Source organism: Echinops telfairi, unplaced genomic scaffold (genome assembly GCF_000313985.2).
Source record: "Echinops telfairi isolate 266 unplaced genomic scaffold, ASM31398v2 ScPeMD7_7466;HRSCAF=8504, whole genome shotgun sequence".
Taxonomy (NCBI): domain Eukaryota; kingdom Metazoa; phylum Chordata; class Mammalia; order Afrosoricida; family Tenrecidae; genus Echinops; species Echinops telfairi.
Genome location: NW_022111366.1, coordinates 1,484,451 through 1,509,899, shown reverse-complemented (window position 1 = coordinate 1,509,899; position 25,449 = coordinate 1,484,451). Strand labels below are relative to the sequence as shown.

The 25,449-nt window shown below is 43.3% G+C and overlaps 1 protein-coding gene and 1 pseudogene across 2 annotated transcripts in view; one reads left to right on the top strand and one right to left on the bottom strand.

Moving 5' to 3' along the window:
- The window catches only part of FMO5 (flavin containing dimethylaniline monoxygenase 5), a 33,905-nt gene extending 26,239 nt beyond the window's left edge, over nt 1-7,666 (bottom strand). The window contains exons 1-2 of one of the 2 annotated variants that reach the window (XM_045283749.1): nt 7,586-7,666; nt 7,007-7,187 (exon numbers count right to left, since the gene is read on the bottom strand). In XM_045283749.1, coding sequence (XP_045139684.1) covers nt 7,007-7,141 — 135 coding nt within the window. In that variant the 5' untranslated portion in view covers nt 7,142-7,187; nt 7,586-7,666. Of the gene's footprint in view, nt 1-7,006; nt 7,188-7,361; nt 7,520-7,585 lie in introns of those variants that run through there. The other variant, XM_004717262.2, reaches the window with a different exon arrangement.
- Nucleotides 7,667-17,492: 9,826 nt separating this feature from the next.
- LOC101650313 lies at nt 17,493-19,182 on the top strand (annotated as a pseudogene).
- The last annotated feature ends 6,267 nt before the right edge of the window (nt 19,183-25,449 follow it).

Genomic DNA, 25,449 nt, shown 5'->3' with positions numbered 1-25,449 from the left:
GCCTAGCTTAAAAGGCAAGCCTTGTAACAATAAACTCAGACCTTGACACGAATTTGCTTGGTCTCGCTCTTCTTTTCCGCCCGTTTCTCTTTCAGGCTGGGTCCTCCTCGCCCCCACGAATAACTGAGTCCCGCGGGTCGGGGCAAAAACCAAATTCAGTTAAGGAGATATAAGCAAGATACCGTAAGACATAACAGAGATCTTTGAAACTGAAGTTGATATGAACTTACTCTATATGAAATGGGGCAAAATTTAAATATTTAATTTAGGTCAGTGATCTAGTCAAAGCGGTGCCCTCAGAAGAGTGCATAGGCCGAAACAGGTGAAATAAATAATGAGAGGCTTGCCCAGAGACATGTGAAAGTATGAGACCTTGGGGTCTGGGGTTGAGGCAAGGAATGAAAAATGGAAATTGTATGGCCGGATCAATGCCAGGCCAGCTTCTAGCAGCAAGTGACCTTGAATCTCCCCCACTCATGCCGAGCTGACCAGAGCTAGCTGAAACAACTAGCAGTGAGTGACCTTGAATCTCCCACACACACCTGCAGAGCTGACCAGAGCTGGCTAATGGCCCGCTTTATTCTCGACCCACCGCTCTGCACTCAGCACGGCCCATTTGGCTCAGTGCCCGCACCAGGCATGGCCTGTTTGGCTCAGTGTCCGCTTTGTTCTCGCCCGCTCCTCTGCACCCGGCACGAATACACCCAGAACCAGGAAGACACCTTACATTCCAGAAACCCGGACATACCTCCCAATCCCTGACTACTTTACCTTATATGGACTCAAGACAGCCCACTCACATGTTCCCTGGCCATATAAGCACCACTCCTGTAGACTGGGGCGCAACTCCCTTGGCCCGGACACTGTGGATCGTGGGACTTCGCCCAGGCTGGGTTTTTATCTCCCATAAAGCCTGTTTGTTCTAATTCGATTGATTTGGTTTCTGGTGCCTCTCAACTACCTTACAGAAATGATTAATGGTTTCTAGACTGAAATATTCTCCAGTAAAAGGGTAAGGAACACTAGATAGAACAGCAGTTCTCAACCTGTGGGTCACAACCCCTTTGGGGGTCAAACGACCCTTTCACAGGGGTCGTCCAATTCATGACAGTAGCAAAATTACAGTTATGAAGTAGCAATGAAAAATTAATTTTATGTTTTGGGGGTTACCACAACATGAGGAACTGTATTAAAGAGTCATGGCATTAGGAAGGTTGAGAACCATTGATCTAGAACATAGACAATGGACACCAAACTCTCTCCTTTGTGATGAGTTAATGTTTGATAATATCCAGTGCCCTTTGGACCTCCGCTCAAGTACTCCCTCAATGCAAGAACACTTTGCTCTATTAAATTGGCATTCCATGATGCACACCTTCCCAACACGATTGCTGAAGACAAATGTATGCATAAGCAAATGTGGTGCAGAAAGCTGATGGTGCCCGGCTATCAAAAGATATAGTCTCTGGAGTCACTACGGGTAATGGCTTACAGGTAAACAAGCAGCCATTTAGTTCAGAAGCAACAAATCCCACATGGAAGAAGCACACCAGCCCATGTGACCACGAGGTTTTGAAGGGATCAGGTATCAGGCATCAAAGAACAAAAAAATCATATCATTGTAAATGAGGGTAAGTGCAGGGTGGAGACCCAAAGCCCATCTGTAGGCCACTGGACACCCCCTCACTGAAGGGTTGCGGGGGAGGAGACGAGCCAGTCAGGTTTCAGGGTAGCAATGATGAAACATACAACTTTCCTCTACTTCTTAAATGCTTCCTCCCCTCCACTATCATGATCCCAATTCTGCCTTACAAATATGGCTAGACCAGAGGATGTACACTGATACAGATAGGAACAGGAAACACAGGGAATCCAGGACAGATGACCCCTTCAGGACCAGTGGTGAGAGTGGCGATACCTGGAGGGTGGAGGAAAGGTGGGGTAGAAAGGGGGAACTGATTACAAAGATCTACAAATAACCTCCTCCCTGGGGGATGGACAACAGAAAAGTGGATGAAGGGAGATGTCAGACAGTGTAAGACATGACAAAATAATAATTTATAAGCTATCAGGGGTTCAAGAGGGAGGGGGGAATCTGGGAGGGAGGGGGAAAATGAGCTGATATTAAGGGCTCAAGTAGAAAGCAAATATTTTGAGAATGATGATGTCAACACATGTACAAATGTGCTTGACACAATGGGTATATGTATGGATTGTGATAAGAATTGTACGAGTCCCCAATAAAATGATTTAAAAAAAATCCAGTGTCCTAATCAATATCCGTTTGTTTTGGGAAAGAGAGGGAATCAAATTGGTTATAGTGATTTTCCATAATCAGAACAATTTTTAAAACCCAGTAGACTTTAAAACTACTAGGGGCTCCACATTTCCATTAAAAAAATTCCATGAACGTTTTGAAATCCTGTAATATAAGGAGCCCTGGTTAAGCATTCAGCTGCTAATAAAATAAATAAATAAGGTCAGCAGTTGAAACTCACCCTCTGCTCTGCAGGAGAAAAGACTTAGCATTCTGTTCCCAGAAAGATTACAGCCTAAGGAGCCCTGTGTAGCAGTAGCAGTCTTACAGTGTCCTACAGGATCTCTGTGGATTAGAATAGATGGGATGACAAATAGCATCATCACCCTTGCTAAGGGTAGTGCAAGTTATTATCTCGATCAGGTGCACATCTAAAGGTTGGTGAGTCAAAGTTCCATTAAGGTGCCTCAGGAGGAAGACCTGGTACCTCTGTTAGAAAAATCATCCGTTGAAGACCTTGTGAAGCACGATTCTACTTTGACACATCCGGGGTTGCCATGAATCAGAATCCACCCAACAGCAACTAATTCTGGTAGCCTTTCAGGAGGTGATGAAAAAGACATTTTACCTGTGTGACCTTCCCCCAAACACATGACTCCAGACTAACTTTGAGAAAACCCCCGACAAATCCCCTCCAAGGAAGATCCTACTTAACGAACTAGTCCTCCTCCACATGGTCCACAAGGGAAATCTGAGAAACCATCACAAAGAGACAGGATGTTAGAGAGACAAGGAGAGACCCGAAATAAAGAATGGAGTTTAGCTAATACTAATGTACCAATATTGGCTGGTTATTTATAACAAATGTACCACACTAATGTAAGATGTTAATAATAGAAGAAACTGGTTTAGGGTGTTCAGGAACTATTTTCCTAATAATTCTGTAAATCTAAAATCAGTCTCAAATTAAAATTTCATCTAAATATGTTGTGTTTGAAATCATAAACAAATATTTAATATTTTTTATAAAGTTAAGTGAATCGTAGGGTCATTTTGAAACCAAGATGTTAGGAGTGAGGGAACATATCCCTTACTTCTAAATGCAACTTCATTCATTCACTGAACAGGCTTTCTGAAGTCCCTCTGAACCAGGCTCAAGGCCATGGAGTTGAGTCTGACTCACAGCGACCCTACGCCGAGTTTCTGAGACTATACAGCACGCCGAGTTTCTGAGACTCTACAGCTCTACAGGAGCAGAGAGGGCCACCTTTCAGCGTCACAAGGATGGGTTGGCACTAGTAGTCTCTAAAGCTCCCCAGGCGATTCCTTCCATGGAGGGAGAAATGCTATTTTTCAGTTGGTGCGCTGAGTGCTTAATCATTGTGCCACCAGGGATCCTTGAAAGAGTAGAGAAGAAAAATCCAAGTGGTGGGTCCTGAGAAGCAAAGAGAACCAACTGACTCCCTGGGACCTCTCACAGGAGCGGAGATGGAACCCCCAGCAGAGTCCCCAGGGACTTCCTGCACAGCTGGGGAAAACGGTGGAATCAGAAAGTGGTTGTGTTATATTATATGAAACCCAATAAGTTGCAGAAAGGTTCATCAATAAAGAGGTCTCCAAATAAAAAGCAAAGGAGTGGGAAAGGCCAGGTACCAGACAGGGAGAGCCTGGCCAAGCTTAACGAACAGATAATGACAGTAGACAGAACCGCACGCTTGCTAGTTGTCTGATTGGAACACGGGGAATGACGGGCTCCAGCGCCACACGTGTATCCACGCAGCTACTGCAGACCACTGTTCCTCAAGAATTCAGTTATTAAAACACAAATATCCCGGGTACCTGCCTTTAGAGCTCAAATGGTGAACTGCACAGATGTGGCCTGTTCTAATAGAAAACTGTGTTGAAATTTAGGGTATTCATGTTCCTAAAGTAGTTTTATAAGATGTTAGAATTTTGCCAAGATTCTAACCAGAGAAAAAACCCAAGATGATTCTTACACATGGAATAAGTTTATTCTAATTTAGAGATAAAAATTAGAGGTGTTATAATTAAACAGGATGATAGATGCCCTTCCAACTTCCTCCCATGCTTGATTTCAGGTCTGTTCAGTAGCTGCCAAACCTGGCGACAATACCAGAAATACCCGTGTTCGAGCCCCACCCTGGGTGTATGCAATAACTGAAATGGACTCTGCACTTGGCCTTGTGATAAGTGATTGAATTGTTATTCCTTCGTTTAATCGCCCCAGTTACTCTTTGAAGTGGGTACTATTATTATCGCCCTTGGAAAAAGGAACACACGGAGGTTCAAGACCTTTATGCACACTGCTCGTAAGAAGCCCTGGTGGTGCACACAGCTAAGCCCAAATCAAAAGGCTGGTGATTCTAGTTCACCCTGTGGCTGCCCTAGACAAAGGCTTAGTGATCTGCTTCCATACAGATCACCCCCAAGAAAACTCTCCAGGGCAGCTCTACTCTGACTTGGGATCACTAGAAGTCCAAAGGACTCTACACCACTTAGCAATCACACTGCTAGTAGATGATAGAAACAGGACATAAACTCAAACCCGGCTCTTCGCCTCTAATCTACATTGTGTCCAGATTTCAACAGTAGAATGTTTTCTTGACAGTTTAAAAAATCAATCAACAAGATTTTCAGCCAATGCTCGGGGCTCAATATGGCAGCAGCTTGGGAATCTGCTAAGCAGACACTCTCCTCTAGATCTGGATAAGGAATCTTTTTTTAATCATTTTATTAGGGGCTCATACAACTCCTATCACAATCCATACATACATCAATTGTGTAAAGCACATCTGTACATTCATTGCCCTCATCATTCTCAAAACATTTGCTCTCCACTTAAGTCCCTGGCATCAGGTCCTCATTTTATCCCCTCCCACCCCATTCCCCGTCCCTCATGAACCCTTGATAATTTATAAATTATTATTTTGTCGTATCTTTCCCTGTCTGACGTCTCCCTTCACCCACTTTTCTGTTGTCCGTCCCCCAGGGAGGAGGTCACATGTAGATCCTTGTAATCAGTTCTCCCCTTTCCAACCCATTCTCCCTCTACGCTCCCAGTATCGCCACTTCACTGGTCCTGAAGGGATCATCCACCCTGGATTCCCTGTTTCCAGTTCCTATCTGTATGGATAAGGAATCTTATCAAATCAAGTTAGTACCTAGACCAGTGGTTCTCAACCTTCCTAGTGCCGCGACCCTTTAATACAGTTCCTCATGTTGTGGTGACTCCCCAACCACTAAATTATTTTCATTGCTACTTCGTAACTGTACTTTTGCTACTGTTATGAATCGGGCAACCCCTGTGAAAGGGTCATTTGACCCCCAAAGGGGTTGTGACCCACAGGTTGGTTCTTATGAAATATGAAACCCAACTGAGGCAACGCAATACCATTCATTCACTGGTTTAGAAAGCTGGCCAAAAATTGAAACCTAATGCATGTAATTGATATTCTTTGGTATTATTTAAAGAAGTTTAAATATCATTCAGGTAAATGTTATCTTAATACCCTTTGGGACACATGGGAAGGATAGATGTGCACAGTAGACATTTTCCATTGTAAACTTAGTACATGTAAAACTAACACAAAAGACTAATAGCCCTCATGAGCCAGCCTCCTCTAACCTGAGACCAGAACCAGATGGTACCCAGTTAGCATTACCACCTGTTCTGATCGCGATGGAAGGTATCAGAATGGGAGAAAAATGTAGTACAAACCTTGAACTCCTGAAAACAGGCCAGACTCACTGGACCAATAGGGACTAGAGGAAGCCCTGAAGCTACTGCCTTCAGAGAACTTTCAAACTTGGATCTGAATAAGTCGCCCTTCCGCCCAATAATAGACCGGCTTTACCAAATAGCAATCCCATCTATGAGTAACTTGCATCCTCATACAATTAATTACATGAGATCAATGGTCATTGTTACCCAAAAACTAGATCAGTGAAAACAGAATGGGACGAATGAGAATCCTGACCCATTGTGAAAACCATAACTAATGGCATGGACTAATTTATATAAAGGTTGCTAAGGGGGAATCTAATGTGCGGTGTAAACGCTTACCTCTGACACAATAAAATAGTACTAAAACAATTTAGCACATGCAAAGACAAGAAACCTCTGTCCCAGGTGCCTTTTGCCTTCCAAGAAAGCCAGGACTTTGGACTACCAATTCCTCAAGGGAAGGTCCAAGCATGATGGTCTCTCTCAATGACGTCTGGCGGCTATTCAGAGAGTGAGCCAAAGGGAACCCAGTTCAAATGAGACGAAGTAAAAAGCTAAGAGGAGATTGAAAAGAGGGACCCCTGGAAGCAAGTGATCCCAGTAGCCTCACTGTTGTAGCCACTGCTTGTTTCCTAAAGCTTATTATTGTTGCTCCCACCGTGTTTCCGAACAGCAGCAGAACCTTTGAGGTGAAAGTGGTCTCTGTGTCAATTTCCGAAGCAAAGAAAGGCAAAGCAGGCGACATTCATAACCGTTTTTGCAGTGGCCCTGCCCTTCTCTTGCTGCCGGGAAGAAGAAGTGCATGGAACCTGAAGGAGCCTGAGTGGATGGCTGCTGAGAAGTGGGGTCAGGATCCTTGTGGCTGCAGCACAAGGGGGGAGCCAGATGAAGGTGAAATTCTAGCAGGTTGGATCCCCACCGAGCTCATCACATTCTGAGCCCCTGATTACAAGGTCTCGTGGATCTAGTCTAACAGGTGGTTCCAGGTAGTACGGGAGATTTACCTGGAACCGCCAGAGCCCCCCGATGTCATCCGTCCTTTCAAAACAGACGGGCTCCAAGTCTTCCTCCAGGCAGCACTTGATGGATGACAGCCCACTCACGCCTCCCCCAATCACGGCAACTCTTTTCTTGGCCATGGTCTCCAGAGATCTTCACGGGGCGGCTCAGGCAAGGCCACTCGTCCTGAAGAAAAGATGGAAAGACGAAGAAGAGGGGAAACTACACGTTAGTCACTACTTCTGGAGGAAGACGTTAGCTGATAGGCCACAAGAGATGCTCTGGAGAAAAGCGATTCTGCTGGACTATCACAGCAAGGGCATTACTATTTCACTTTCGACTGTGGTTATCGGACCCCACCTCCTCTCCAGAGCACCGGGCGATAGATGCCAGCTGCAGGGACCTGGGAGCAAGGCTGGACTTTGGCCTGTGGCAGACGAGTATAAGGCAACAGCAAGCGCACAACAAACAGTCAACAGCAAATGAGAGGGAGCGAGTCAGCTCCACCTCTTTCAGCCAACACCCAGTCCCCCCACAGCGAGATGCCGACTTGTTCTCCCCCCCGGAAAGAAAACCAGCTGAACCAGTGTTGAGCAGCGGGGTGCGAGGACCCAGATCATCTCAGTTGTTCAGCTGCAGTTGCCAACACCTCCAGGACGTCCTCTACACCCCTTCTGAGCCCTCCCCGTCCACTTTCAACTTCCTGGTCTTGCCTTAAAGTGACACACTCCTGCTGGCGCAGGCAGTCCGTGTCCACAGCTCCAGAGTAAGCGTTTCTCCAACCCCTGTAAGTGGAGAACCCCTGCCTGGGCGGGGGAAAGTAACCCTGGCCCGCTCTCTCACATCCCCTTCCCCCCGCCACCCAAACCAGCTCCCCGATCAGATTTTTGGATTTAACTACCAGTAGAAATTCCTTTAAAATCTCCTTTATCTTCTCTCACCATCAATACCGGCTTACAGTGACCCTGTGTGGGTTTCCAAGACTGGAACTGTTTACCGGAGTAGAAAGCCCAGTCTTTCTCCCCCTAAGATGCTGGTGGTTTTGAACTGCTGACTGTGTAGATTGCAGCCCAAAGCATTCCACTACCCACCCGGACTCCATTCCTTCATCTTATTATTTAGTGAATAATAGTTTCAGAAAGTGCTTTTTATCACATAGTTACATCAACAGGCAAAGCTACAAAAAGATCCGTTTTGAGTAGCGATACCAGGAGGGTAGGGGGAGGGTGGGGGGAGGAGGGGAGAAAGAGGGAACTGATCCCAATGATAGAAGCATAACCCCCTCTACCCCCACCAACTCACCACCACCACCACCTCTAGGGGGCGAACAACAGAAATGTGGGTGAAGGGAGGCAGTAGTCAGTGTAAGATATGACAATAATAATTTATAATTTATCAAGGGTTCACAAGGGTGGGTAGGGGAAGGAGGGGGAGACGAGGAGCTGATACCAAGGGCACAAATAGAAAATAAATGTTTAGAAAATGATGATGGAAACATATGTACAAATATGCTTGATACAATTGATGTGTGGATTGTTATAAGAACTATAAAAGCCCCCAATAAAATGATCTTTTAAAAAATCCATTTTAAAAAGCTTAGACTTTTCTAAATATTAAATCAAGGGTCCTTATCAAGCTAAAATGGCCAAAGTAATGACTGGAAAATTTCACACACTTGGTCAGCATCAGGGCCCATCCAGGCCAGGATTCTCTTTTAATGACGGGATATACCCTGGTACAAGCTGTGATTTGTATCTGGTGCCACACTTGTTCAACTGCTATACTCCCTGGGTCAACTTGGCTCAAGCGGATACCTATTGATGCCATGCCTGAGGTTTCCCTTAAATTCTCACCAGGAAAGCAAACTTGAAGGCAGGTCTTTTGTCGAAAATAAAATAACAAATCGCTATCCCTTATTGAGGGCTTACCTTGTGCAGTTCAAAAGTGTTAATGTAATCCATGTAATCTTCCCAGATACCCTAGGAGGCATCAGCCCCATTTTGCACTTGGAAAACAGAGGCAAAGCGAAGTTTATGTAACCCACAGATGATCATGGTGCAGGCTATCTGTGCAGGGCAAGGTGAAGCTTCAGGTCTGGGCTTATCGTGTGGCCCCAGGTCTGAGCTCTTGATCTCTGCACACACTGATCCCTGACAAAGTGCATTCTTACACAAGTCCTTCTTTCCCTTCTCTCGTCTCTACCTCATCTCTTCTTGTCTTGACCTTTCTCCGTTTTAGTTGGCTTTCAGCTAAGTGGTAGTTCGCAGTATTTCACGTACTTTAAAATGTTGACAAATAAGTACTTAGTTTGTGGCATCCTTTCCTCCATCAGCAAGAATCCTGTTTAATATGTGGTTTGAACTATATGAAAATATAGTAAATACACACATTTGTGTATTTGTACACGAGCACACATATAGATAGCATTCTGTGTTGCTGATGTCTTAAATTTCCACTAACATTTGACACCAACATTACAGAATGGGAGAATAAAGGGAAGAGGGGTAAGGACGGAGTTTTTTATATTATTTCCCAGTCACTGAAATTTTTTGAAACTCTTAAAAAAAACTTTAAACAATACAATTTATTCTCTTATAATTCAAGAGGTCAGACGTCAAAGATCAATTCCAATAGGCTGAAATCATGGTGTTGGCAGGGCCAAATTCCCTCTAGAGACTCAAAGGGAGAGTCTTTTTTGTGTTGTTTTTGCCATGTTCAGCTTTGAGGGTTGTGTTCTTCGAATGCCTTGGCTGTGGGCCTGTCCTCCAGCTTCAAAGTCAGCGGCACGGTATTTTGCTTTAGTCTCCACTTCGCCTTCTTTAAAATCCCTTGGCCTCTGTGATAGCCAAGGCCCTGTGTCATCGTGACTGGGCAAGAGGGCTTAATGGTTTGGTATTGAGACCTAGTAGCCCCCTAGGATGAGATCTCTTTGGCTTCAATATAAGTAGACCCTATTGCAAAAATCGTGTTTGCTTTTTGCTAGGTCCAGATCCTGCATCTGGCTCATTGACTGCTGGTTCTTAGGACTTGAGCCCATTACTACCGTATTACCTCCTGATCTTGGAAGTCATCACCAGGATCTTACCTGTGAACTTTGGATTCATTCACTTTTGTTATCAGAAGTCTGTTGTCTGACCTGCCAATCTTGTTTCCTTTAACTTTTTTACATTGGTTGCTAATATAGTTATTTCTGAAATCTTATTAATCTCTTAGTAGCCACATCTAGATCATGAGAATACTTTGCTTTTTAGATAAAAACTTGTCATTTACTTTTGATCTGAATTCTCTCCTTATTTTTATCTAGAAATCATGTATATAATTAATGTTCTTACAGACCACAAATAGACTGCCTTTTGTCATCAAATGCCTTACCCTTTATGGCTGCTTTCTTTTAGCATAAAAATGGCTATATACTTACACCCCCCCATATATATATGTGTGTGTGTGTGTGTGTGTGTGTGTGTGTGTGTGTTAGACAGGGTTCTCTAGAGAGATAAAACCAGATTGCTGATAATTTTATATATTTATTTACAAAGATAATTAGATACATAACACAAGAAATGAACTGTTAAATTATATACAGATATATATATAATACAAGAAGTGAACGGTTGAATTATAAAGTAGTACAAATGGCTCAGTGCAACTCATTTCCGTGAGAGTTATGAGACACTAGCAGTCCTTCAATCTAGTCTGCTGCCAGATCTTCCTCTATTTATACAGAGAGCTAGGCTATCTCACCACAGCAGCCAGCCACAAGGCAGATCACCAACTGTCAACCAACCACCAGTCCCAATCGCCAGTCCCCAGCTCCAGAGATGTCTTAAAGGGACCTCAACTTATAGTGACACAGTCCACAGGCTAGGTGTTCCACAGGTAGTGTAGCCTGTAAATTGAGGCACAGAACAAACAAGGCAGCCGCACACTGGTCCGATGATCACAGAGCGAGAGACAAGAAAGGCGAGGCTCACCGAGCCATTTATCTCTCCGCCCTTCGGTTAATCCCACTTGTGTTTATTGGCCAGGCTGGCACAATAAACAATCTCAATATCTATATATATCTTGAGATTTCAGTAAAATTAGCTTCCTATCCTATCCCACTCCGGGATTTATGTGGAGGGTCCAAGAGTCGTTTAAGAACAGAAACATCTTACATGCAATCATTCATTTGTAAAACAACTTTATTTGTTGGGTGTAGGAGAAAGCAGCTAACTTGTTGAATGTAACAGCTGGATAGGATTTTGGATATTCTCACTTGGGGTGGGGTTGGGTATCGAACAAGAGATTGAATACAGATTTTAGGAGGATAGAGATGTGGTAGGTAGGTACTGCTAACTGTTCACAAAAATCTGTTCTCATCTAGGTGATTCTGATGTTAGGTAAACATTCCACATTAATAATAAATATATAAATAGACCCCTAATGAGGAAATAACATTATTATAGAGAGCCCCAATATTATATTGCTAATCATGTATTTTCAGGCCCTGGTAAGCCAGGCCTCTTTTTAAAGGCTACCTGAACTTGAGATTTTGTCTTTTAGAGGTGTATAACATTCTCCATAAGCCACATCAAGGCACAGCAGGTAAATTCAATTTGGAAAACACACTAAGTGAAATGCTTTACCTTAAACAGACTCATTGCACGGTAAAGGAACTGAGGTACTCCTTTGGCCTAAAGCTGAAATACTCCAGTGTGAGAAGAAAATGACCGCTATCCCAAGGTCATGGATTTAGAGGTCACTGCATTTTGATTCAAATCTCTTGCCTTTGTGGTTGTCCAATAATTGGCAACTTAAGACTACCATTCATTTTCTATTTTCTTTGCTTTTTGTGACATGTCTTAGTATGGGCAGACTAGAGAAACAAACACACATGTATACGAAAGTTTTATATACAAGAGCAATTGAACATTGTGAAAACATCCCAGCCCTGTCCAGATAAAGTCCATAAGCCCGATATTAGCCCATATGTCAGATACCAATCTGTAAAGCCCTCTTCAGACTCAGGAAACACATGCAATGACGTCGAATGTAGAAGACCACTGGCCAGTGGGTAGAAAGTCTTTGGATCCAGTGGCGTTGGAAACATCCTGGCGCTGACAGGGGTCTCTGCATCAGAGTGGGTCAATGTGTCTTGTCAGCTGCTATATGACCCCAGGGTGTAAGCAGAGAGTCTCCCACCTCCAAGAAGGAAGTAACGGAGTTCCCAGAATTCTGAGGAGAAGGCCATGCCCACACAGAGGCCTCATGGGCTATGCTCTGATTGACAGGCTAGACTCCACCCCTACACTCTTAATCCTCAAATTGACAAATGATTATATATCTACCACACTGCGTAAGTGAACGTTCCGTGTATTTTAGTTTTAAAAGCGTTCGATATATGAGGGGGTACTCCCAACAAAACAGAATTGCGCTGGGTGGAGCAGAGATTTCAAAGTACGCAGTTTTTCCCACTAGGCAAGCCACAAGCGATTTGCCCTGAATTAGTGCAACCAGTGGGGTCGCCTGGGAAGTTTCTCTCTGGTCACAGCGAATTGTTTTTGTAAAAGCAGTTTCCACTCAAACCTCATTTTTTGTGATGGCTGATTTAAGAGAGCAGCGTGTGGCTGTGAAAATTTTATTTCCTGCTTGGGAAAAATGCTGCAGAAACTGTTGTGATTTTGAACACAGCTTCCACGGACAACGCTATGGGTAAAACTCAAGTGTATGAGTATTTTTCTTATTTTAAAAAAGGTGAGATGTTCATTGATGACAAAACTCATTCTGAGATCTGTGAATTTCCTGAACAGATGAAAATGTTGAATCATAGTGCATTTGGAGTTTGTTTCACCAGGTCAGACTGTTCATCTGGCTTTCTATTTAGAGGTTCTGAAAAGACAGAATAACAGTGTGTGACAAAAAAGGCCTGATCTGTGGCAGGCAGGGTACTTGTTTTGCCACCATGACAATGCACCTGCTCATGCAGCCATTCAGTGAGCTGGTTTTTAGCAAAAAACAGCATGCCTCTCTTGCCCCACGCACCTTATTTAACTGACCTCGCTCTGTGTGGCTTCTTCTTTCAGGAAATGAAGAGGGACATGAAAGGACGGTGATTTGATGATGTAGAAGAGGTGAAGAGAAAAAGCAGCGAGGTGCTCTCAGCTATATCAGATGAGTTTGAAAAATGTTTCCAAGAATGGAATCAAAGATGGGACAAATGTAGTAAGTGTAATGGAGAGTACTTTGAAGGGGATATCGTTTTGTAAAAAAAATTAAATAGCGTATATACTCGAGTATAAGCCGACCCGAATATCTCCCAAGGAGCCTAATTTTACCACAAAAATGGCATTAAATCTGTGCTGAACGTCTGGGGTCTTAAAGGCTTAAAGATAAATAAGCAGACATCTAGCTGAGAAACAACAAAGCCCACATGGAAGAAGCACACCAGCGTGTGTGATCATAAGGTGTTGATGGGATCAGGTGTCAGGCATCAAAGACCCACAGCAAAAAATCATAATGTGAATGAGGTGGGGAGTGCTGAGTGGAGGCTCAAAGCCAATCTGTAAGCAACTGAACATCCCTTACAGAAGGGTCATGGGGAGGAGACCGGCCAGTCAGGCTGCAGTGTAGCACCAATGAAACATACAGCTTTCCTCTGGTTCTTTAATGCTTTCCCCCTCCTCCCCCCTACTATCATGACCCTAATTCTACCTTATAAATCTGGCTAGACCAGAGCATGTACATGGGTACAGGTAAGAGCTGGAAACATATGGAATATAGGACAGATAAACTCCTTGGGACCAATATTGAGAGTACCCATACCAGTAGGGTAAGGGGAAGGTGGAGGGAGAAAGGGGGAACCAATTACAATGATTTCCTATAACCCCCTTCCAGGGGGATGGACAACAGACAAGGGAGTGGGGGGAGACATCGTCAGTGCAAGACATGAAAAATAATGATAATTTGTAAATTATCAAGGGTTCGTGAGGGAGGGAGAGAGGGAGAGGGAAGGGAAAAAATGAACTGATACCAAGGGCTCGAGTAGAAAGAAAATGCTTTGAAAATGATGATAGCTACATATGCACAAATGTGCTTGAGACAATGGATGTATGTATGCATTGTGATAAAAGTTGTACGAGCCCCCAGTGAAATGATTTTTTTTTAAAAGAAAAAAAATTTAAGCCAAAGTTTAAAAAAATGTGCTGAAAAAATGCAGTTTTTACTTGAGTATATATGGTACATAGCTTTGGGGAAAAAATCCTGTTCGTTTTTTTTTAGTATCCCTCTCATATGTATTATTTTCCTTTCCTCAATAGTGTTGTAATGATATATCATTGACTACATTAATGATACTGTTATCATTAATTATTACCAAAGGTTCCTATGGACATTATTTATATTATCCAGAAGAAACGGATATTGCTGCCTATAAAGTAGACCAGCTATATGAAAAAAATTTGAGCTCATATTTAATCATAAGCCCTAAGCTAAGAACAATTAATTCCTATGATGTAGCCCTGCTCAATACTTGCCCTCATGGAGTGGTCAATAGCAAAGCGTGGTGAAGAAATCAGATGGTGTCCAGCTATGACAAAGAATAACAGCTGGGGTATTAAAGGCTTGTCTTAAAATAAGCAGCCTTTTAAGTGACGTGTCAGCTAAATCCTCACAAAAGGAGCACAATAGCCTGTGTGAGCCTTAATTTAAGCCTCAAGGACTTAAATATTAAAATCCCCGATTAGAGGGATTGTAGTAGAGCTTCAATTCTGAGCACATAGTTTACAGGAAAAGTTTATGGATGACAATGAAAGCCCACAATCCTTTGCATAATCTCTACTTAGGTTAAGCCTCCACTTAACTCCCTCAGACCCTTGACCAGGGCTGGGAATAGGCTTGCCTTCAAACAGTATACTGTATTGCAAAATGCATTATCTCCACACCCTGACCAACTAAGAGAGAGGCAGTTTCCCTTGGTAGCTTGCCTGGGTAGCATCCCTGATGAAGATCGTAGTGAGGGGCTTGTATTGTTAGGAGTCATTGTCCAATTGCCTTGGGGAGGGCACAGACCAATCTTGCGAGTTTTTCTGTCTACCACAATGTATGTGTCCCATTACTGCTCTGGTAATCTCACCTGTAAGGATGGTGTATTGATTTGCTGTCAACCATGCATGTATGACAGTTTTCCTTGACTTCTTCTCATGTCCATTTTAAAGTTCTGTAAATCAGCAAACACTTGGACACCATTATGGCATTGTGCTAATGGTTTTCCTCATCTGGATAGTATGTCTTTGCCTTATCTTTGCCCAATTAAACTTTTAATAAATGTCCTCTTTAAAAATATTTGATATCTCCTTCTTACAGCATAACAAGGATATAGCTGGAATGGGGTTGCCCAATTCCTATTTCTAGTCCCCTTTGTAGTTACATGTTGTCACGTGACCAAATTTCCACTAATGGAATGTAAAGGAGGTGATATGGGTAATTTCTGTCTAATTTGTTTAAAAGGAAATGTATTACCACAAGAATAATATCTTATAGAAGGATCAATACAAAACTGGTCCCCATGAGGTGGAGATTAAAGATATCTCAAATGTTGGACTTTTCCAAAATTATGTACTACTCCACCATCCCTGGTATCAACTAATGCTCTTCCCCTTAGTATTCACCTGCATGGCCCAAGGCTCCACAATTTACTATCATGTTTCTCATAATTCACCAACTGTCAAGGACATGATTCACATGGTTGTGGAGACTTGAGTCACACACTCTAGTAAAGTAGGGGCTCAGGATTAAGGTGGGATATGTCCTGAATCTCCACTTTACTAGAATGGGAATCAAGTAAGTACCCTTAGTTTCGCTGGGGATATAGTCTACAAATTAGCTGTCATATTTAATATACGTATTAAAACAAGAACTTTCTGTTCTAAGCTATTTCTTTGATAGATAAATCACCAGCTTCCTGCTTAATTAAGAAAATCAGGAGGCTGGGGTCACAGATCCTGCTTAACATTTACAGACTCGATCTGTAGTGTTCTCTGTTAAACCTTTTGACAACAGAGGCCCAAAACAACACTCTCATCCTCAAGTGAGCGCATGCCTTCTACCTAGCCTTTTAACCTACGAAGGAAAAGCCATCCAGCCACCAACGCCCCGACTTACAAAAGCTGCATCATCTGAGTTATACACCCTGTAGTAAGAGGCAATGGTGTAACTCAATATCAAAAGGCAAAAGACGATCAGGAGCTGGCTGTGGAACAGATCACATTTTTCTCATGTTTAAGTTCAGGCTGAAAGTGAAGAAAAGCAAAACTGATTTACAAGAGCCCAAATACAACCTTCAGAACATCTCACCTGAGTTTAGAGACCATTTCAAGAACAGGTTTAATGAACAAAGATCTGAAGAGTTGCGGGATGACATCACGAGCATCATACACAAAGAAAGAAAAAGGCAATTAAAAGACGAAAGAAGAAAAAAGGTCAAGATGGATGTCACAAAAGAGTCTAAAACTTGCTCTTGAGTGTACAGTAGCAAGTGGAAGAAATGAAGTAAAAGAGCTGACCAGATAATTTCAAAGGAGGCTCGAGAAGACAAAATAAAGCATATTAAAAAATGTAGAAAATCAAAAGGGAAGAATAAGCTCAACATTACTCAAACTAAAATAACTGAACAAAAATCGTCAAGCCTCACGTTATAATACTGATGGATTTTATAAGCAAAATATTTAATAATGCAGGCAGTAACAAAAGAAAATAGAAAGGACACACAGGATTACCGCACCAAAATAACTGGTCAAATTTCAACCATTTCAAGAGGTAGCATATGATTAATAACCAATAATACTAAAGGAAGAAGCCCAAGCTGCACTGTAGACATCAGGGAAAGACAGAGGTCCACAAACGGACAGCATGCCCCTAAGAGGTGGTTCAGCAGCTGCTGAAGCACTGGCAGCACTCCCTCGTCTCTCCCGAGAAATCTGAAAGCCAACAACCTGGCCAACACCTGGAAGAGATCTGGATCTGTGCCCATTCCGAAGAGCGGTGACGCCACCAAAAGGAACGTAGGCATGATCGAACAATACTATTAATGTCACATACAAGTAGGAGTTTACCAAAAATAATTTTTAAATGTTTGCATCAGTACATTGACAGAGAGCTGCCAGAAATTCCAGCGAGATTCAGAGGATATGGCAGAAAGGACGTCATTGCTAATGTCAGATGGATCCTGATCCAAAGCAGAGAACACCAGAAAGAGGTTTACTTATGTTTTATTGAATATGCAAAGGAATTAGACTGTGTGAATAATAAAAAACTATGGATAACACTGTGAAGAGTCGGCATTCCAAAGCATGCAACTGTGTTCATGTGGAACCTGTACACAGGTCAACAGGCAGTTGTTGGAACAGAATAAGGGGTTTTTTCATGACTTGAAATCAGGAAAGGCCCTTTTTCTGCAACGGGTTTGCCGCCAGAATGTAGGTGTCGGTGAAAACCACCGCAAAAGCCTCAGCCAAAATGGGAAAGGAGAAGACCCATATCAACATCGTCGTCATTGGACAAGTCGATTCCGGCAAGTCCACCACAACTGGTCAACTGATTTACAAATGGGGGGGGATCCACAAGAGAAGCATCGAAAAATTCGAGAAGGAAGCTGCTGAGATGGGGAAGGGCTCCTTCAAGTCTGCCTGGGTCTTGGGTAAGCTGAAAGCCGAATGGGAGCGTGGCATCGGAGTGTGGCATCGCCATTGATACCTCCCTGAGGGAATTTGAGACCAGCAAGTGCTATGTGACCATCATCGATGCCCCCGACACAGAGACGTCATTAAAAACACGATGACAGGAACATCGCAGGCTGACCGTGCTGCCCTCCTCGTTGCTGCTGATGCGGGTGAATGTGAAGCTGGTCTCTCCAAGAACGGGCAGACCCGTGAGCACGCCCTTCTGGCCTACACACTGGGTGTGAAACAGCTCATTGTTGGTGTTAACAAAATGGATTCTAATGAGCCACCCTACAGCCAGAAGAGATAGGAGGAAATCCTTAAGGAAGTCAGCAAGATATGACAAAATAATGATTTGTGGGTTGTCGAGGGTTCGTGAGGCAGGGGGCAGCAGGGAGGGAGGGGAGAGGGTGGGGACCTGATGCCAGGGGCTTGAGTGGAGAGCAGGTGTTTTGAGAATGATGGGGGCAATGAATGTACAAATGTGCTTTACACAATTGATGTATGTATAGATTGTGATAAGAGTTGTATGAGCCCCTAATAAAACGATTAAATTTTTTTTTTAAAAGCAAAGGATGTCAGCACCTACATTAAGGAAATTGGCTACATCCCTGACACCGTAGCATTTGTGCCATTTTCTGGATGGAATGGTGACAACATGCTGGAACCAAGTGCTCATATGCTTTGGTTGAAGGGGTGAAAGGTTACCCGTAAGGATGGCAATGCTAGGGGGCCCACACTGCTAGAAGCTCTGGATTGCATCCTGCCTCCAACTTGCCTACCTGACAAGCCCCTGCACCTGCCTCTCCAGGAGGTGGTCTCGGCACTGTCCCTGTGGGCAGAGCGGAAACTGGGGTTCTGAAACCTGGCATGGTGGTCACCTTTGCTTAGTCAACATTACCACTGACACACTGTCTGTTGAAATGCACCGTGAAGCTTTGAGTGAAGCTCTGCCTGGGGACAATGTAGGCTTCCATGTCAAGAACGTCTCTGTCAAAGATATTCGCCGTGGCAATGTGGCTGGTGACAGCAAAAATGACCCACCAATGGAAGCAGCTGGCTTCACTGCTCAGGTGATCATCCTGAACCATCCAGGCCAAATCAGTGCTGGATATGCACCTGTGCTGGATTGTCACACTGCCCACATTGCTTGCAAGTTTGCTGAGCTCAAAGAGAAGATTGATTGCCGTGCTGGCAAGAACTTGGAAGATGGCCCCAAATTCTTGCAGTCTGGTGATGCTGCCATTGTTGACTCGGTACCTGGCAATTCCATGTGTGTGGAGAGCTTCTCTGACTGTCCTCCTCTGGCTGGTTTTGCTGCCCAAGACATGAGACAGACCGTTGCTGGGGTGTCATCAAGACAGTGGGCAAAAAGGCTGCTGGAGCTGGCAGGGTCACCAAGTCTGCCCAGAAGGCTCAGAAGGCTAAATGAATATTACCCATCACACCTGCCACTCCAGTCTTTATCAGGGGTGGAAGAATGGCCTCAGCACTGCTTGTCTCAATTGGCCATTTAAGTTTCATAGTAAAGACTGGTTGATGATAACAATGCATCATAAAACTTTCAGAAGGAAAAGAATGTGGACCATATGTTTCTTTTCAGTGTGGCAGTTTAAGTTATCAGTTTTTAAAATCAGTGATTTTTAAATGGAAAACAACCTGACCAAAAATCTGTCACAGAATTTTGAGACCCATTAAAAACAAGGTTTAATGAGGAAAAAAAAAATCAGGAAAGGTACACGTTGGGGTTGTATCCTTTCACCATACTTATTTAGTTTCTATACTGAGGGAATATAGAAGCTGGACTATGTGAAGAAGAATGTAGCATCAGGATTATAGTAAGCCTCATGAGCAACCTGCAATATGCAGATGAGGCAGCTGTGCTTGCTGAACGTGAAGAAGACTTGAAGCTCTTACAATGAAGATCATCGTGTATAACCTTCAGTATGGATTATACTTCAACATAAAGAAGTAAGAATCCTCATCACTGGACCAGTAAACGGGATCACGATAAATGGAGAAAAGTGTGACCTTTTTAAGGATTTCCTGGTTTTTGAACCACAGCCAATGCTCATGGAAGCAGCCTCAAAAAAATCAAATGATGTGTTGCGTTGTGCACATATGCTGCTCCAAGGCTCTTTACAGTACTGAAGAGCAAGGACGTTACTTTGAGGTCTTACGTACGTACCCCTGACCTGAGCCATGGTGTTTCCAGTGGACCCACACGCATGTGAAAGCTGCGGAAGACTGGAAAAGAATCGATGCTTGTGAACGATGGTATTGGTCGTTATTGATTATTGAAAGACCATAAACTGCCAGAAGAACAAATCTATCTGAATTACAGGAAATAAAATCTGAATTCCCTTTCTTGAATAATTATATTTATTAACAAGTTTTTAAATTGTGAATTAAGCGAGGGTTTACATTTCAAAGAATCAATTTTGTATTCAAGAATTCCCTTTAGAAGCAAAGAAAGCCAGGCTTTGTCTCACATATTTTGGACATGTTTTCAGGGGGGCCCAGTGTCTGGAAAAGGACATCACGCTCGGCAAATAGAAAGAGAAAAAGAGGAAGTTGCTCAATGAGATGGACTGACAGCAGCTGGAGCAAAGGCTGTAAGTATAACAAGAATGCAAGTTTAGAAGCTGGAAACAACAAGGAAAAAGATGATCTGGAATGGTCTCGAGAGAAATTACAGCCCTTCTGACACCTTGATTTGGGGCTACTGAAACCCATTTTGGATTTCTTGCATCCATAGTTACAAGAGAGTAAATTGGTATTGCTTTAAGTCGCTTTCTGGTAACACTTTTTACAGCAGTCACAGGAAACACCTGCAGAAGATGGAAACACAGGGATTTATTACTATGTTAACTTGAAAAGCACTGTCCAGAAAACCTTATTTGAGATTCAATGTCAACATAGAGCCGTGCTGATTATGCTTCCTATGGAAAGGGTGCAAAGACAGAATCCAGCAGATCACTAGCGTTGGTGAGAAGCAAAGAGGGAGCAAATAGAGAAGTGGGGGGGCGGGGGCGGGGGAGCCAGAAGTGGTGATGCCATCAAACCAAGAGAAGGAGGACTGCTGGAAGATGGAGGTGTGAGTGGTCTCCTGCTGCTGCCCTCCTGCATCAACAATCTCCAGGGGAAACAACCAGAAATCAATAGCCTGAACTCTAGGAAGCAAGTAGAAAGTTGTAGCAGTTCAGCAACTGTTGACTTTTAAGTGATAGGAAAACTATTTCTACTGCTTGTGACCAGTCTGACAGTAGTTGGATTATCAAGGAAAAGACAGATACTACAAATAGACACCAATAGAATTACTGGAGCTGAGGAACTATAATGAGTAAAATGAAAAATTCACTGGATTGGGTTGGTGCCCAATAGTGAATTTGCATTTGCAGAAGGGTTCACTAAATAGCAAGGGAATTGAAAGTACCTAGTCTAAGGAGCAAAAAAAAAAAAAAATGAGGAAAAGTCAAGATAACAAAGAAATTGTAAGATGCCACCTTGTCAACCAAAATATGTATTATAGAAATCCCAGAAAGAACATTTGAAGAATTAAGGGCAGAAGATCAATTAAGGGCATGAGTCTACACATAAAAAGCTTAATGGATTCCAAGTTTGATAGGAAAATCCCAAAACACCCACACCAAGACCCACTACAATCAAACTTCCAAAAACCAAAGAGAAAGGGAACCCCAGAAAGGAAGCAAGGGGAAGCACATTGCCACAGAGAAAGGAGATCCTCAGGAAGCTTCAGCAGTGATTTGTCCTACAGAGACCCGGGCAGCCAGAAGACGGCGGGTGGCATATTTAAAGTGCTGAAAGAAAAGATGTGGCAGAGGCAGTGAATTACTTAATGGGGCTCTTCTAGCTGGTTTCTAACTCCCACCAAGTGACCTTTACCTGTATGGGTCTAGGAAGAAGACACTGATAGGATGCACCTCTGAGGAATTGGGAACAGGATTCCCCTCCTGCTGTGCATTAAAAAAAAAAACAAAACAAAAAAAAACGAGCCCTCTGACAAGCAGGAGGAGGAATCTCATTACCAGCAAGAGCCAAGAACAGAGCCTGTCTTCTGGACCAGACATCCCTGTGCAGTGTACCTCCTGGATCCAGTTACGGCTCGACCAACAGAAGAGCAGCCACAGAACCAGGAGCCAGAGCATGGGACACAGCGATGGATGTCTCAACCCACAGGATGCAAGTAAAGCTGAGTGGGTTTGTGCAGAAGCCGACTTTCAGAGGGGTGTGCCTCTGGGCACTTAATTCAGGAAGCTGGATTTGCTGACCCATAGAGCCTTTGGGTTGAAGCTTACAGCACAAGGGCAAGCCCCTTTGGAGCACACCTGAAAGAACTTTATAACGTGTCCTGATAAACAACTCAACCCTGAGCATTTCTCACTGGCCTGACAACTTTTTAGATGCCTTCCTAAACCCTTTAATCATGAATTTTGTCTGTGAGTTCTCTGTGGTCATTGCAATGGATATGAGAACCCAGGGAAGTAAAATAGAGAAAAGTAACTGAGACAAACATACCTGTTAACTAAAAATTATACATGCCCTAAAATTGTCCATCAAGAATGAGTACATGGAAAGAAGTTCTGACACAAGCAGTGACATGGATGAACCTTGAAAACATGTTGAGTGAAACCAGTCACACACAAAAGTAAAAATACTGCATGATCCACTTAAAACAATAGTAGTAAAATGGTATTGCTACTTTGATTCTAGTTCATACCTGGACAAGTTTATTCCAAGCAGAGTATGTTTAAACATGTCTGCGATCAATGGATGACTTGAGACATGTTCTCTGAGTAATAAACTTGTCTCAGGGTGCCTTCAAAAATTTTTTTAAAGGTTCATCAAAAAAATAGTTTCTGAGGAAGAGGGTCTGCTAGGTTAGTTCATTCCAAGGACAGAGTGTAATAGATTGTTTGTTTTGATTCTAAAGTGTAGTATTAAATTAAAATGGCACGTGGAGGAGAGGGGCCAGCCCCCACCTGCTGCTACTAATACTACCCATGGGTTCAGTGATGTACAATTGTATGGTTGAGATAAGTATTATATTAAAGTCATTGAAAGCATGAGAGATAAAAGAGATATTACAATGATGCAGTCAGACACGTTACATGGTAGCATTGCTCACCTCAGCCCAGCTTGGTGGTCCACGTGGAGAGAGGGGGAAGGGAAGGAGGGCAAGGGAACAAGGGAGAGAGGACGGGAGAGGAGAGGGGGAAGAGAGGGGAGCCAGAGAGATCAGAGAGAGTCAGAGAGCTCTATATTGCTGACCCACACCTATATGCCTTGTGGGGGCATGCCAGCCCACTAATTACTGGTAGAGACATAAGTCACAGGGAGGGGCTGCACTATAGGTTACACAGCAATGAGGGGGTGGTCTCTGGGTCTCCATAGGAACCATTATCAGTAGGGTGAAAACTCCACCTACAGGAGCCTGTCCATTGTCCCCAGAGGCAGGGAGCAGGCCCACCCCTGTGGTGCGGGGATGAGACAGCAGTCTGGCAACTGATTGCCCTCAGTGGGGGGAATGCCTACGCATCTGACCTCCCCCTACACTAAAGAGGTAGTTTTGATAGATTTTATAGAAAGACACAGGAAGATCATCAGGGCTTATTAGGAAGAAGTTGTAGGAAAATTGAGAACTGTGTTGGTAAGAAAACAGGCAAGAACGTTGCACGGAAGAGTATTCCCCTAACAACACTGCCCTCCTCAGTTAGCTAGGGCTATATTAGAAGAGTTCATTAGGAAACCTTAACCATCTACCCTACATCCTTGATCACCCTCATTTCCAGAACACTGAAGAGAAACATGATTTGGGTCTCACAGGGATGTCCAAATTGCTGTTTTGACTTGGTATAAACTGAAGAGGACAGAATTCTTCAGATTAGGGTTAGAGGGATGAAAATATTGCCTTTAGAAATATATAGGAATAGATAGAGGATATGTTGAGAAACGATAGCTTCATATTTTGGTTTTTTATCATTTTTACTAATACATCTTGACTTCCCCTTGTAGATGAACTATTAAGACTAGGCAAATGCATAGTCAAAAGTTTATTAGTAATTACCAGGGCGTCTAGGTCAAGGTTAGCTATAGAAGCAAATCAGGGAAGCCAACATATACATATATCACCAAGAAATTACCACATCTAGTCAATTCTGACTTATAGGTAGAAGGGCACACCAGAACTGGCAAGGAGAAAGGTGAAATCCTTCCTTGTTCCTCACATTGACCAATCGCGTGACCAGGCACTACCTCCCACCCCCCACCCCCAATTCATCAAGGAGCCACCAGTGACAACCCCCGCATAGCCCTTGCACTGCTCAAGGATAGAGCTCAGCCCTTGAGGAGTGGGCTAAATGCGTACCCCTCTCAAGTCTGGAGATGTATGAACCCCATCTCATTGGGCCAGCAGTGTCACTCCATGGCCATATCTGGACAGATAAGAACTCCTTCCATGACCAGCCGCTCTGAGCATCCATGTCACATCCATTCAACCCATGTGGACTACTTCCAGATGGGGTGCTCTGAACCTCAGACAACATCGAAGCTGGGAGAAATGCCATCTAGGACTGGGTCCTACCTTCACCCTTTCCCCTCTTTCCCACACGCTCCCTGACTTGTAGGGACTTCCAGCCCATCTCAGGTACCCTGTTCCCTGCAGTTTCCTCCTCTCTGATCCGCCACCGTTCTTTTGTTCTGTCGCTCCCTTGTTTTTCACGCCCTCTCTGCTTTCCTGTGGTCTTCCTTTTCTCCTGTTTCTCTTTTCCCTTCCCTTCGTTCCTTTTTATTTTATCTGAGTTTTTCCTTTACTATTTCTTTCTTTTCTTTTCGCCCTTCCTTAGTTTTGCTTATTTTCACTCTTTTTTATCTTGGCAGAGGAAAGTGTGTGTTCAGCTGCTAGTTCCAGGTCAGCAGTTTGAAAGCACCAGCCGATCCATGGGAGAAAGAGAAGATTTCTGCACCTGTAGAGAGTTGCAGTGTCAGAAACCCACCTGGGCACTTCTACCCTGCCTTGTGGCATCACTATGAGTTGGAATCAACTTGATGGTGTGTTGCGTTTTGATTTGTTTTTATTTTCCTTTTAGTTACTAAATTCTTTTTCCTAGATGTGCTTTTTCCCTGCTTTTCCCTACTTGTTGTTAATATTGTTTTTCTATATATTTTTTCTCTCTCAGTAAATGCTACAAAATATTTCATGAACAACTAATACTAATTCAGCACAAACTATTCCAGAAACTTGAAAGTATAGGGTACCTTCCAGTTTATCTATGAGACCAGCATTAGCCCAATGACAAAATTTGACAAAATGTATTGTTAATGTATCACATGAACAAAAATGGAAAATGTATAGGTGTAACACTAACAAAACAATACAATATATTCAAGAGATAATCCAACATGACCAAGTAGTGTTTATCCCAGGAAAGCAAGATTTGTTTAACATGAGAGGAAAATTTCAATTCTTCACTGTCTTAATAAAATAACAATTCAAACTACGTTAGCACTTCAATAGATTCAGAAATATTATCTCATAAAATGTAACATATAGTCCTTATAAAACATACCTGTCTTCGGGAGAAGGATATATCTGACCAGAGCACACAGGAACAGATGACGGGGGAGGAGGAGAGACTGGAGCACATCCTGACCCACTAGGCCAAATAGAGCAGCCAGTCCAGAGAGGACCACATGGCCAACCCCACTATGAGACGAGATGCTCCTCACTGGCC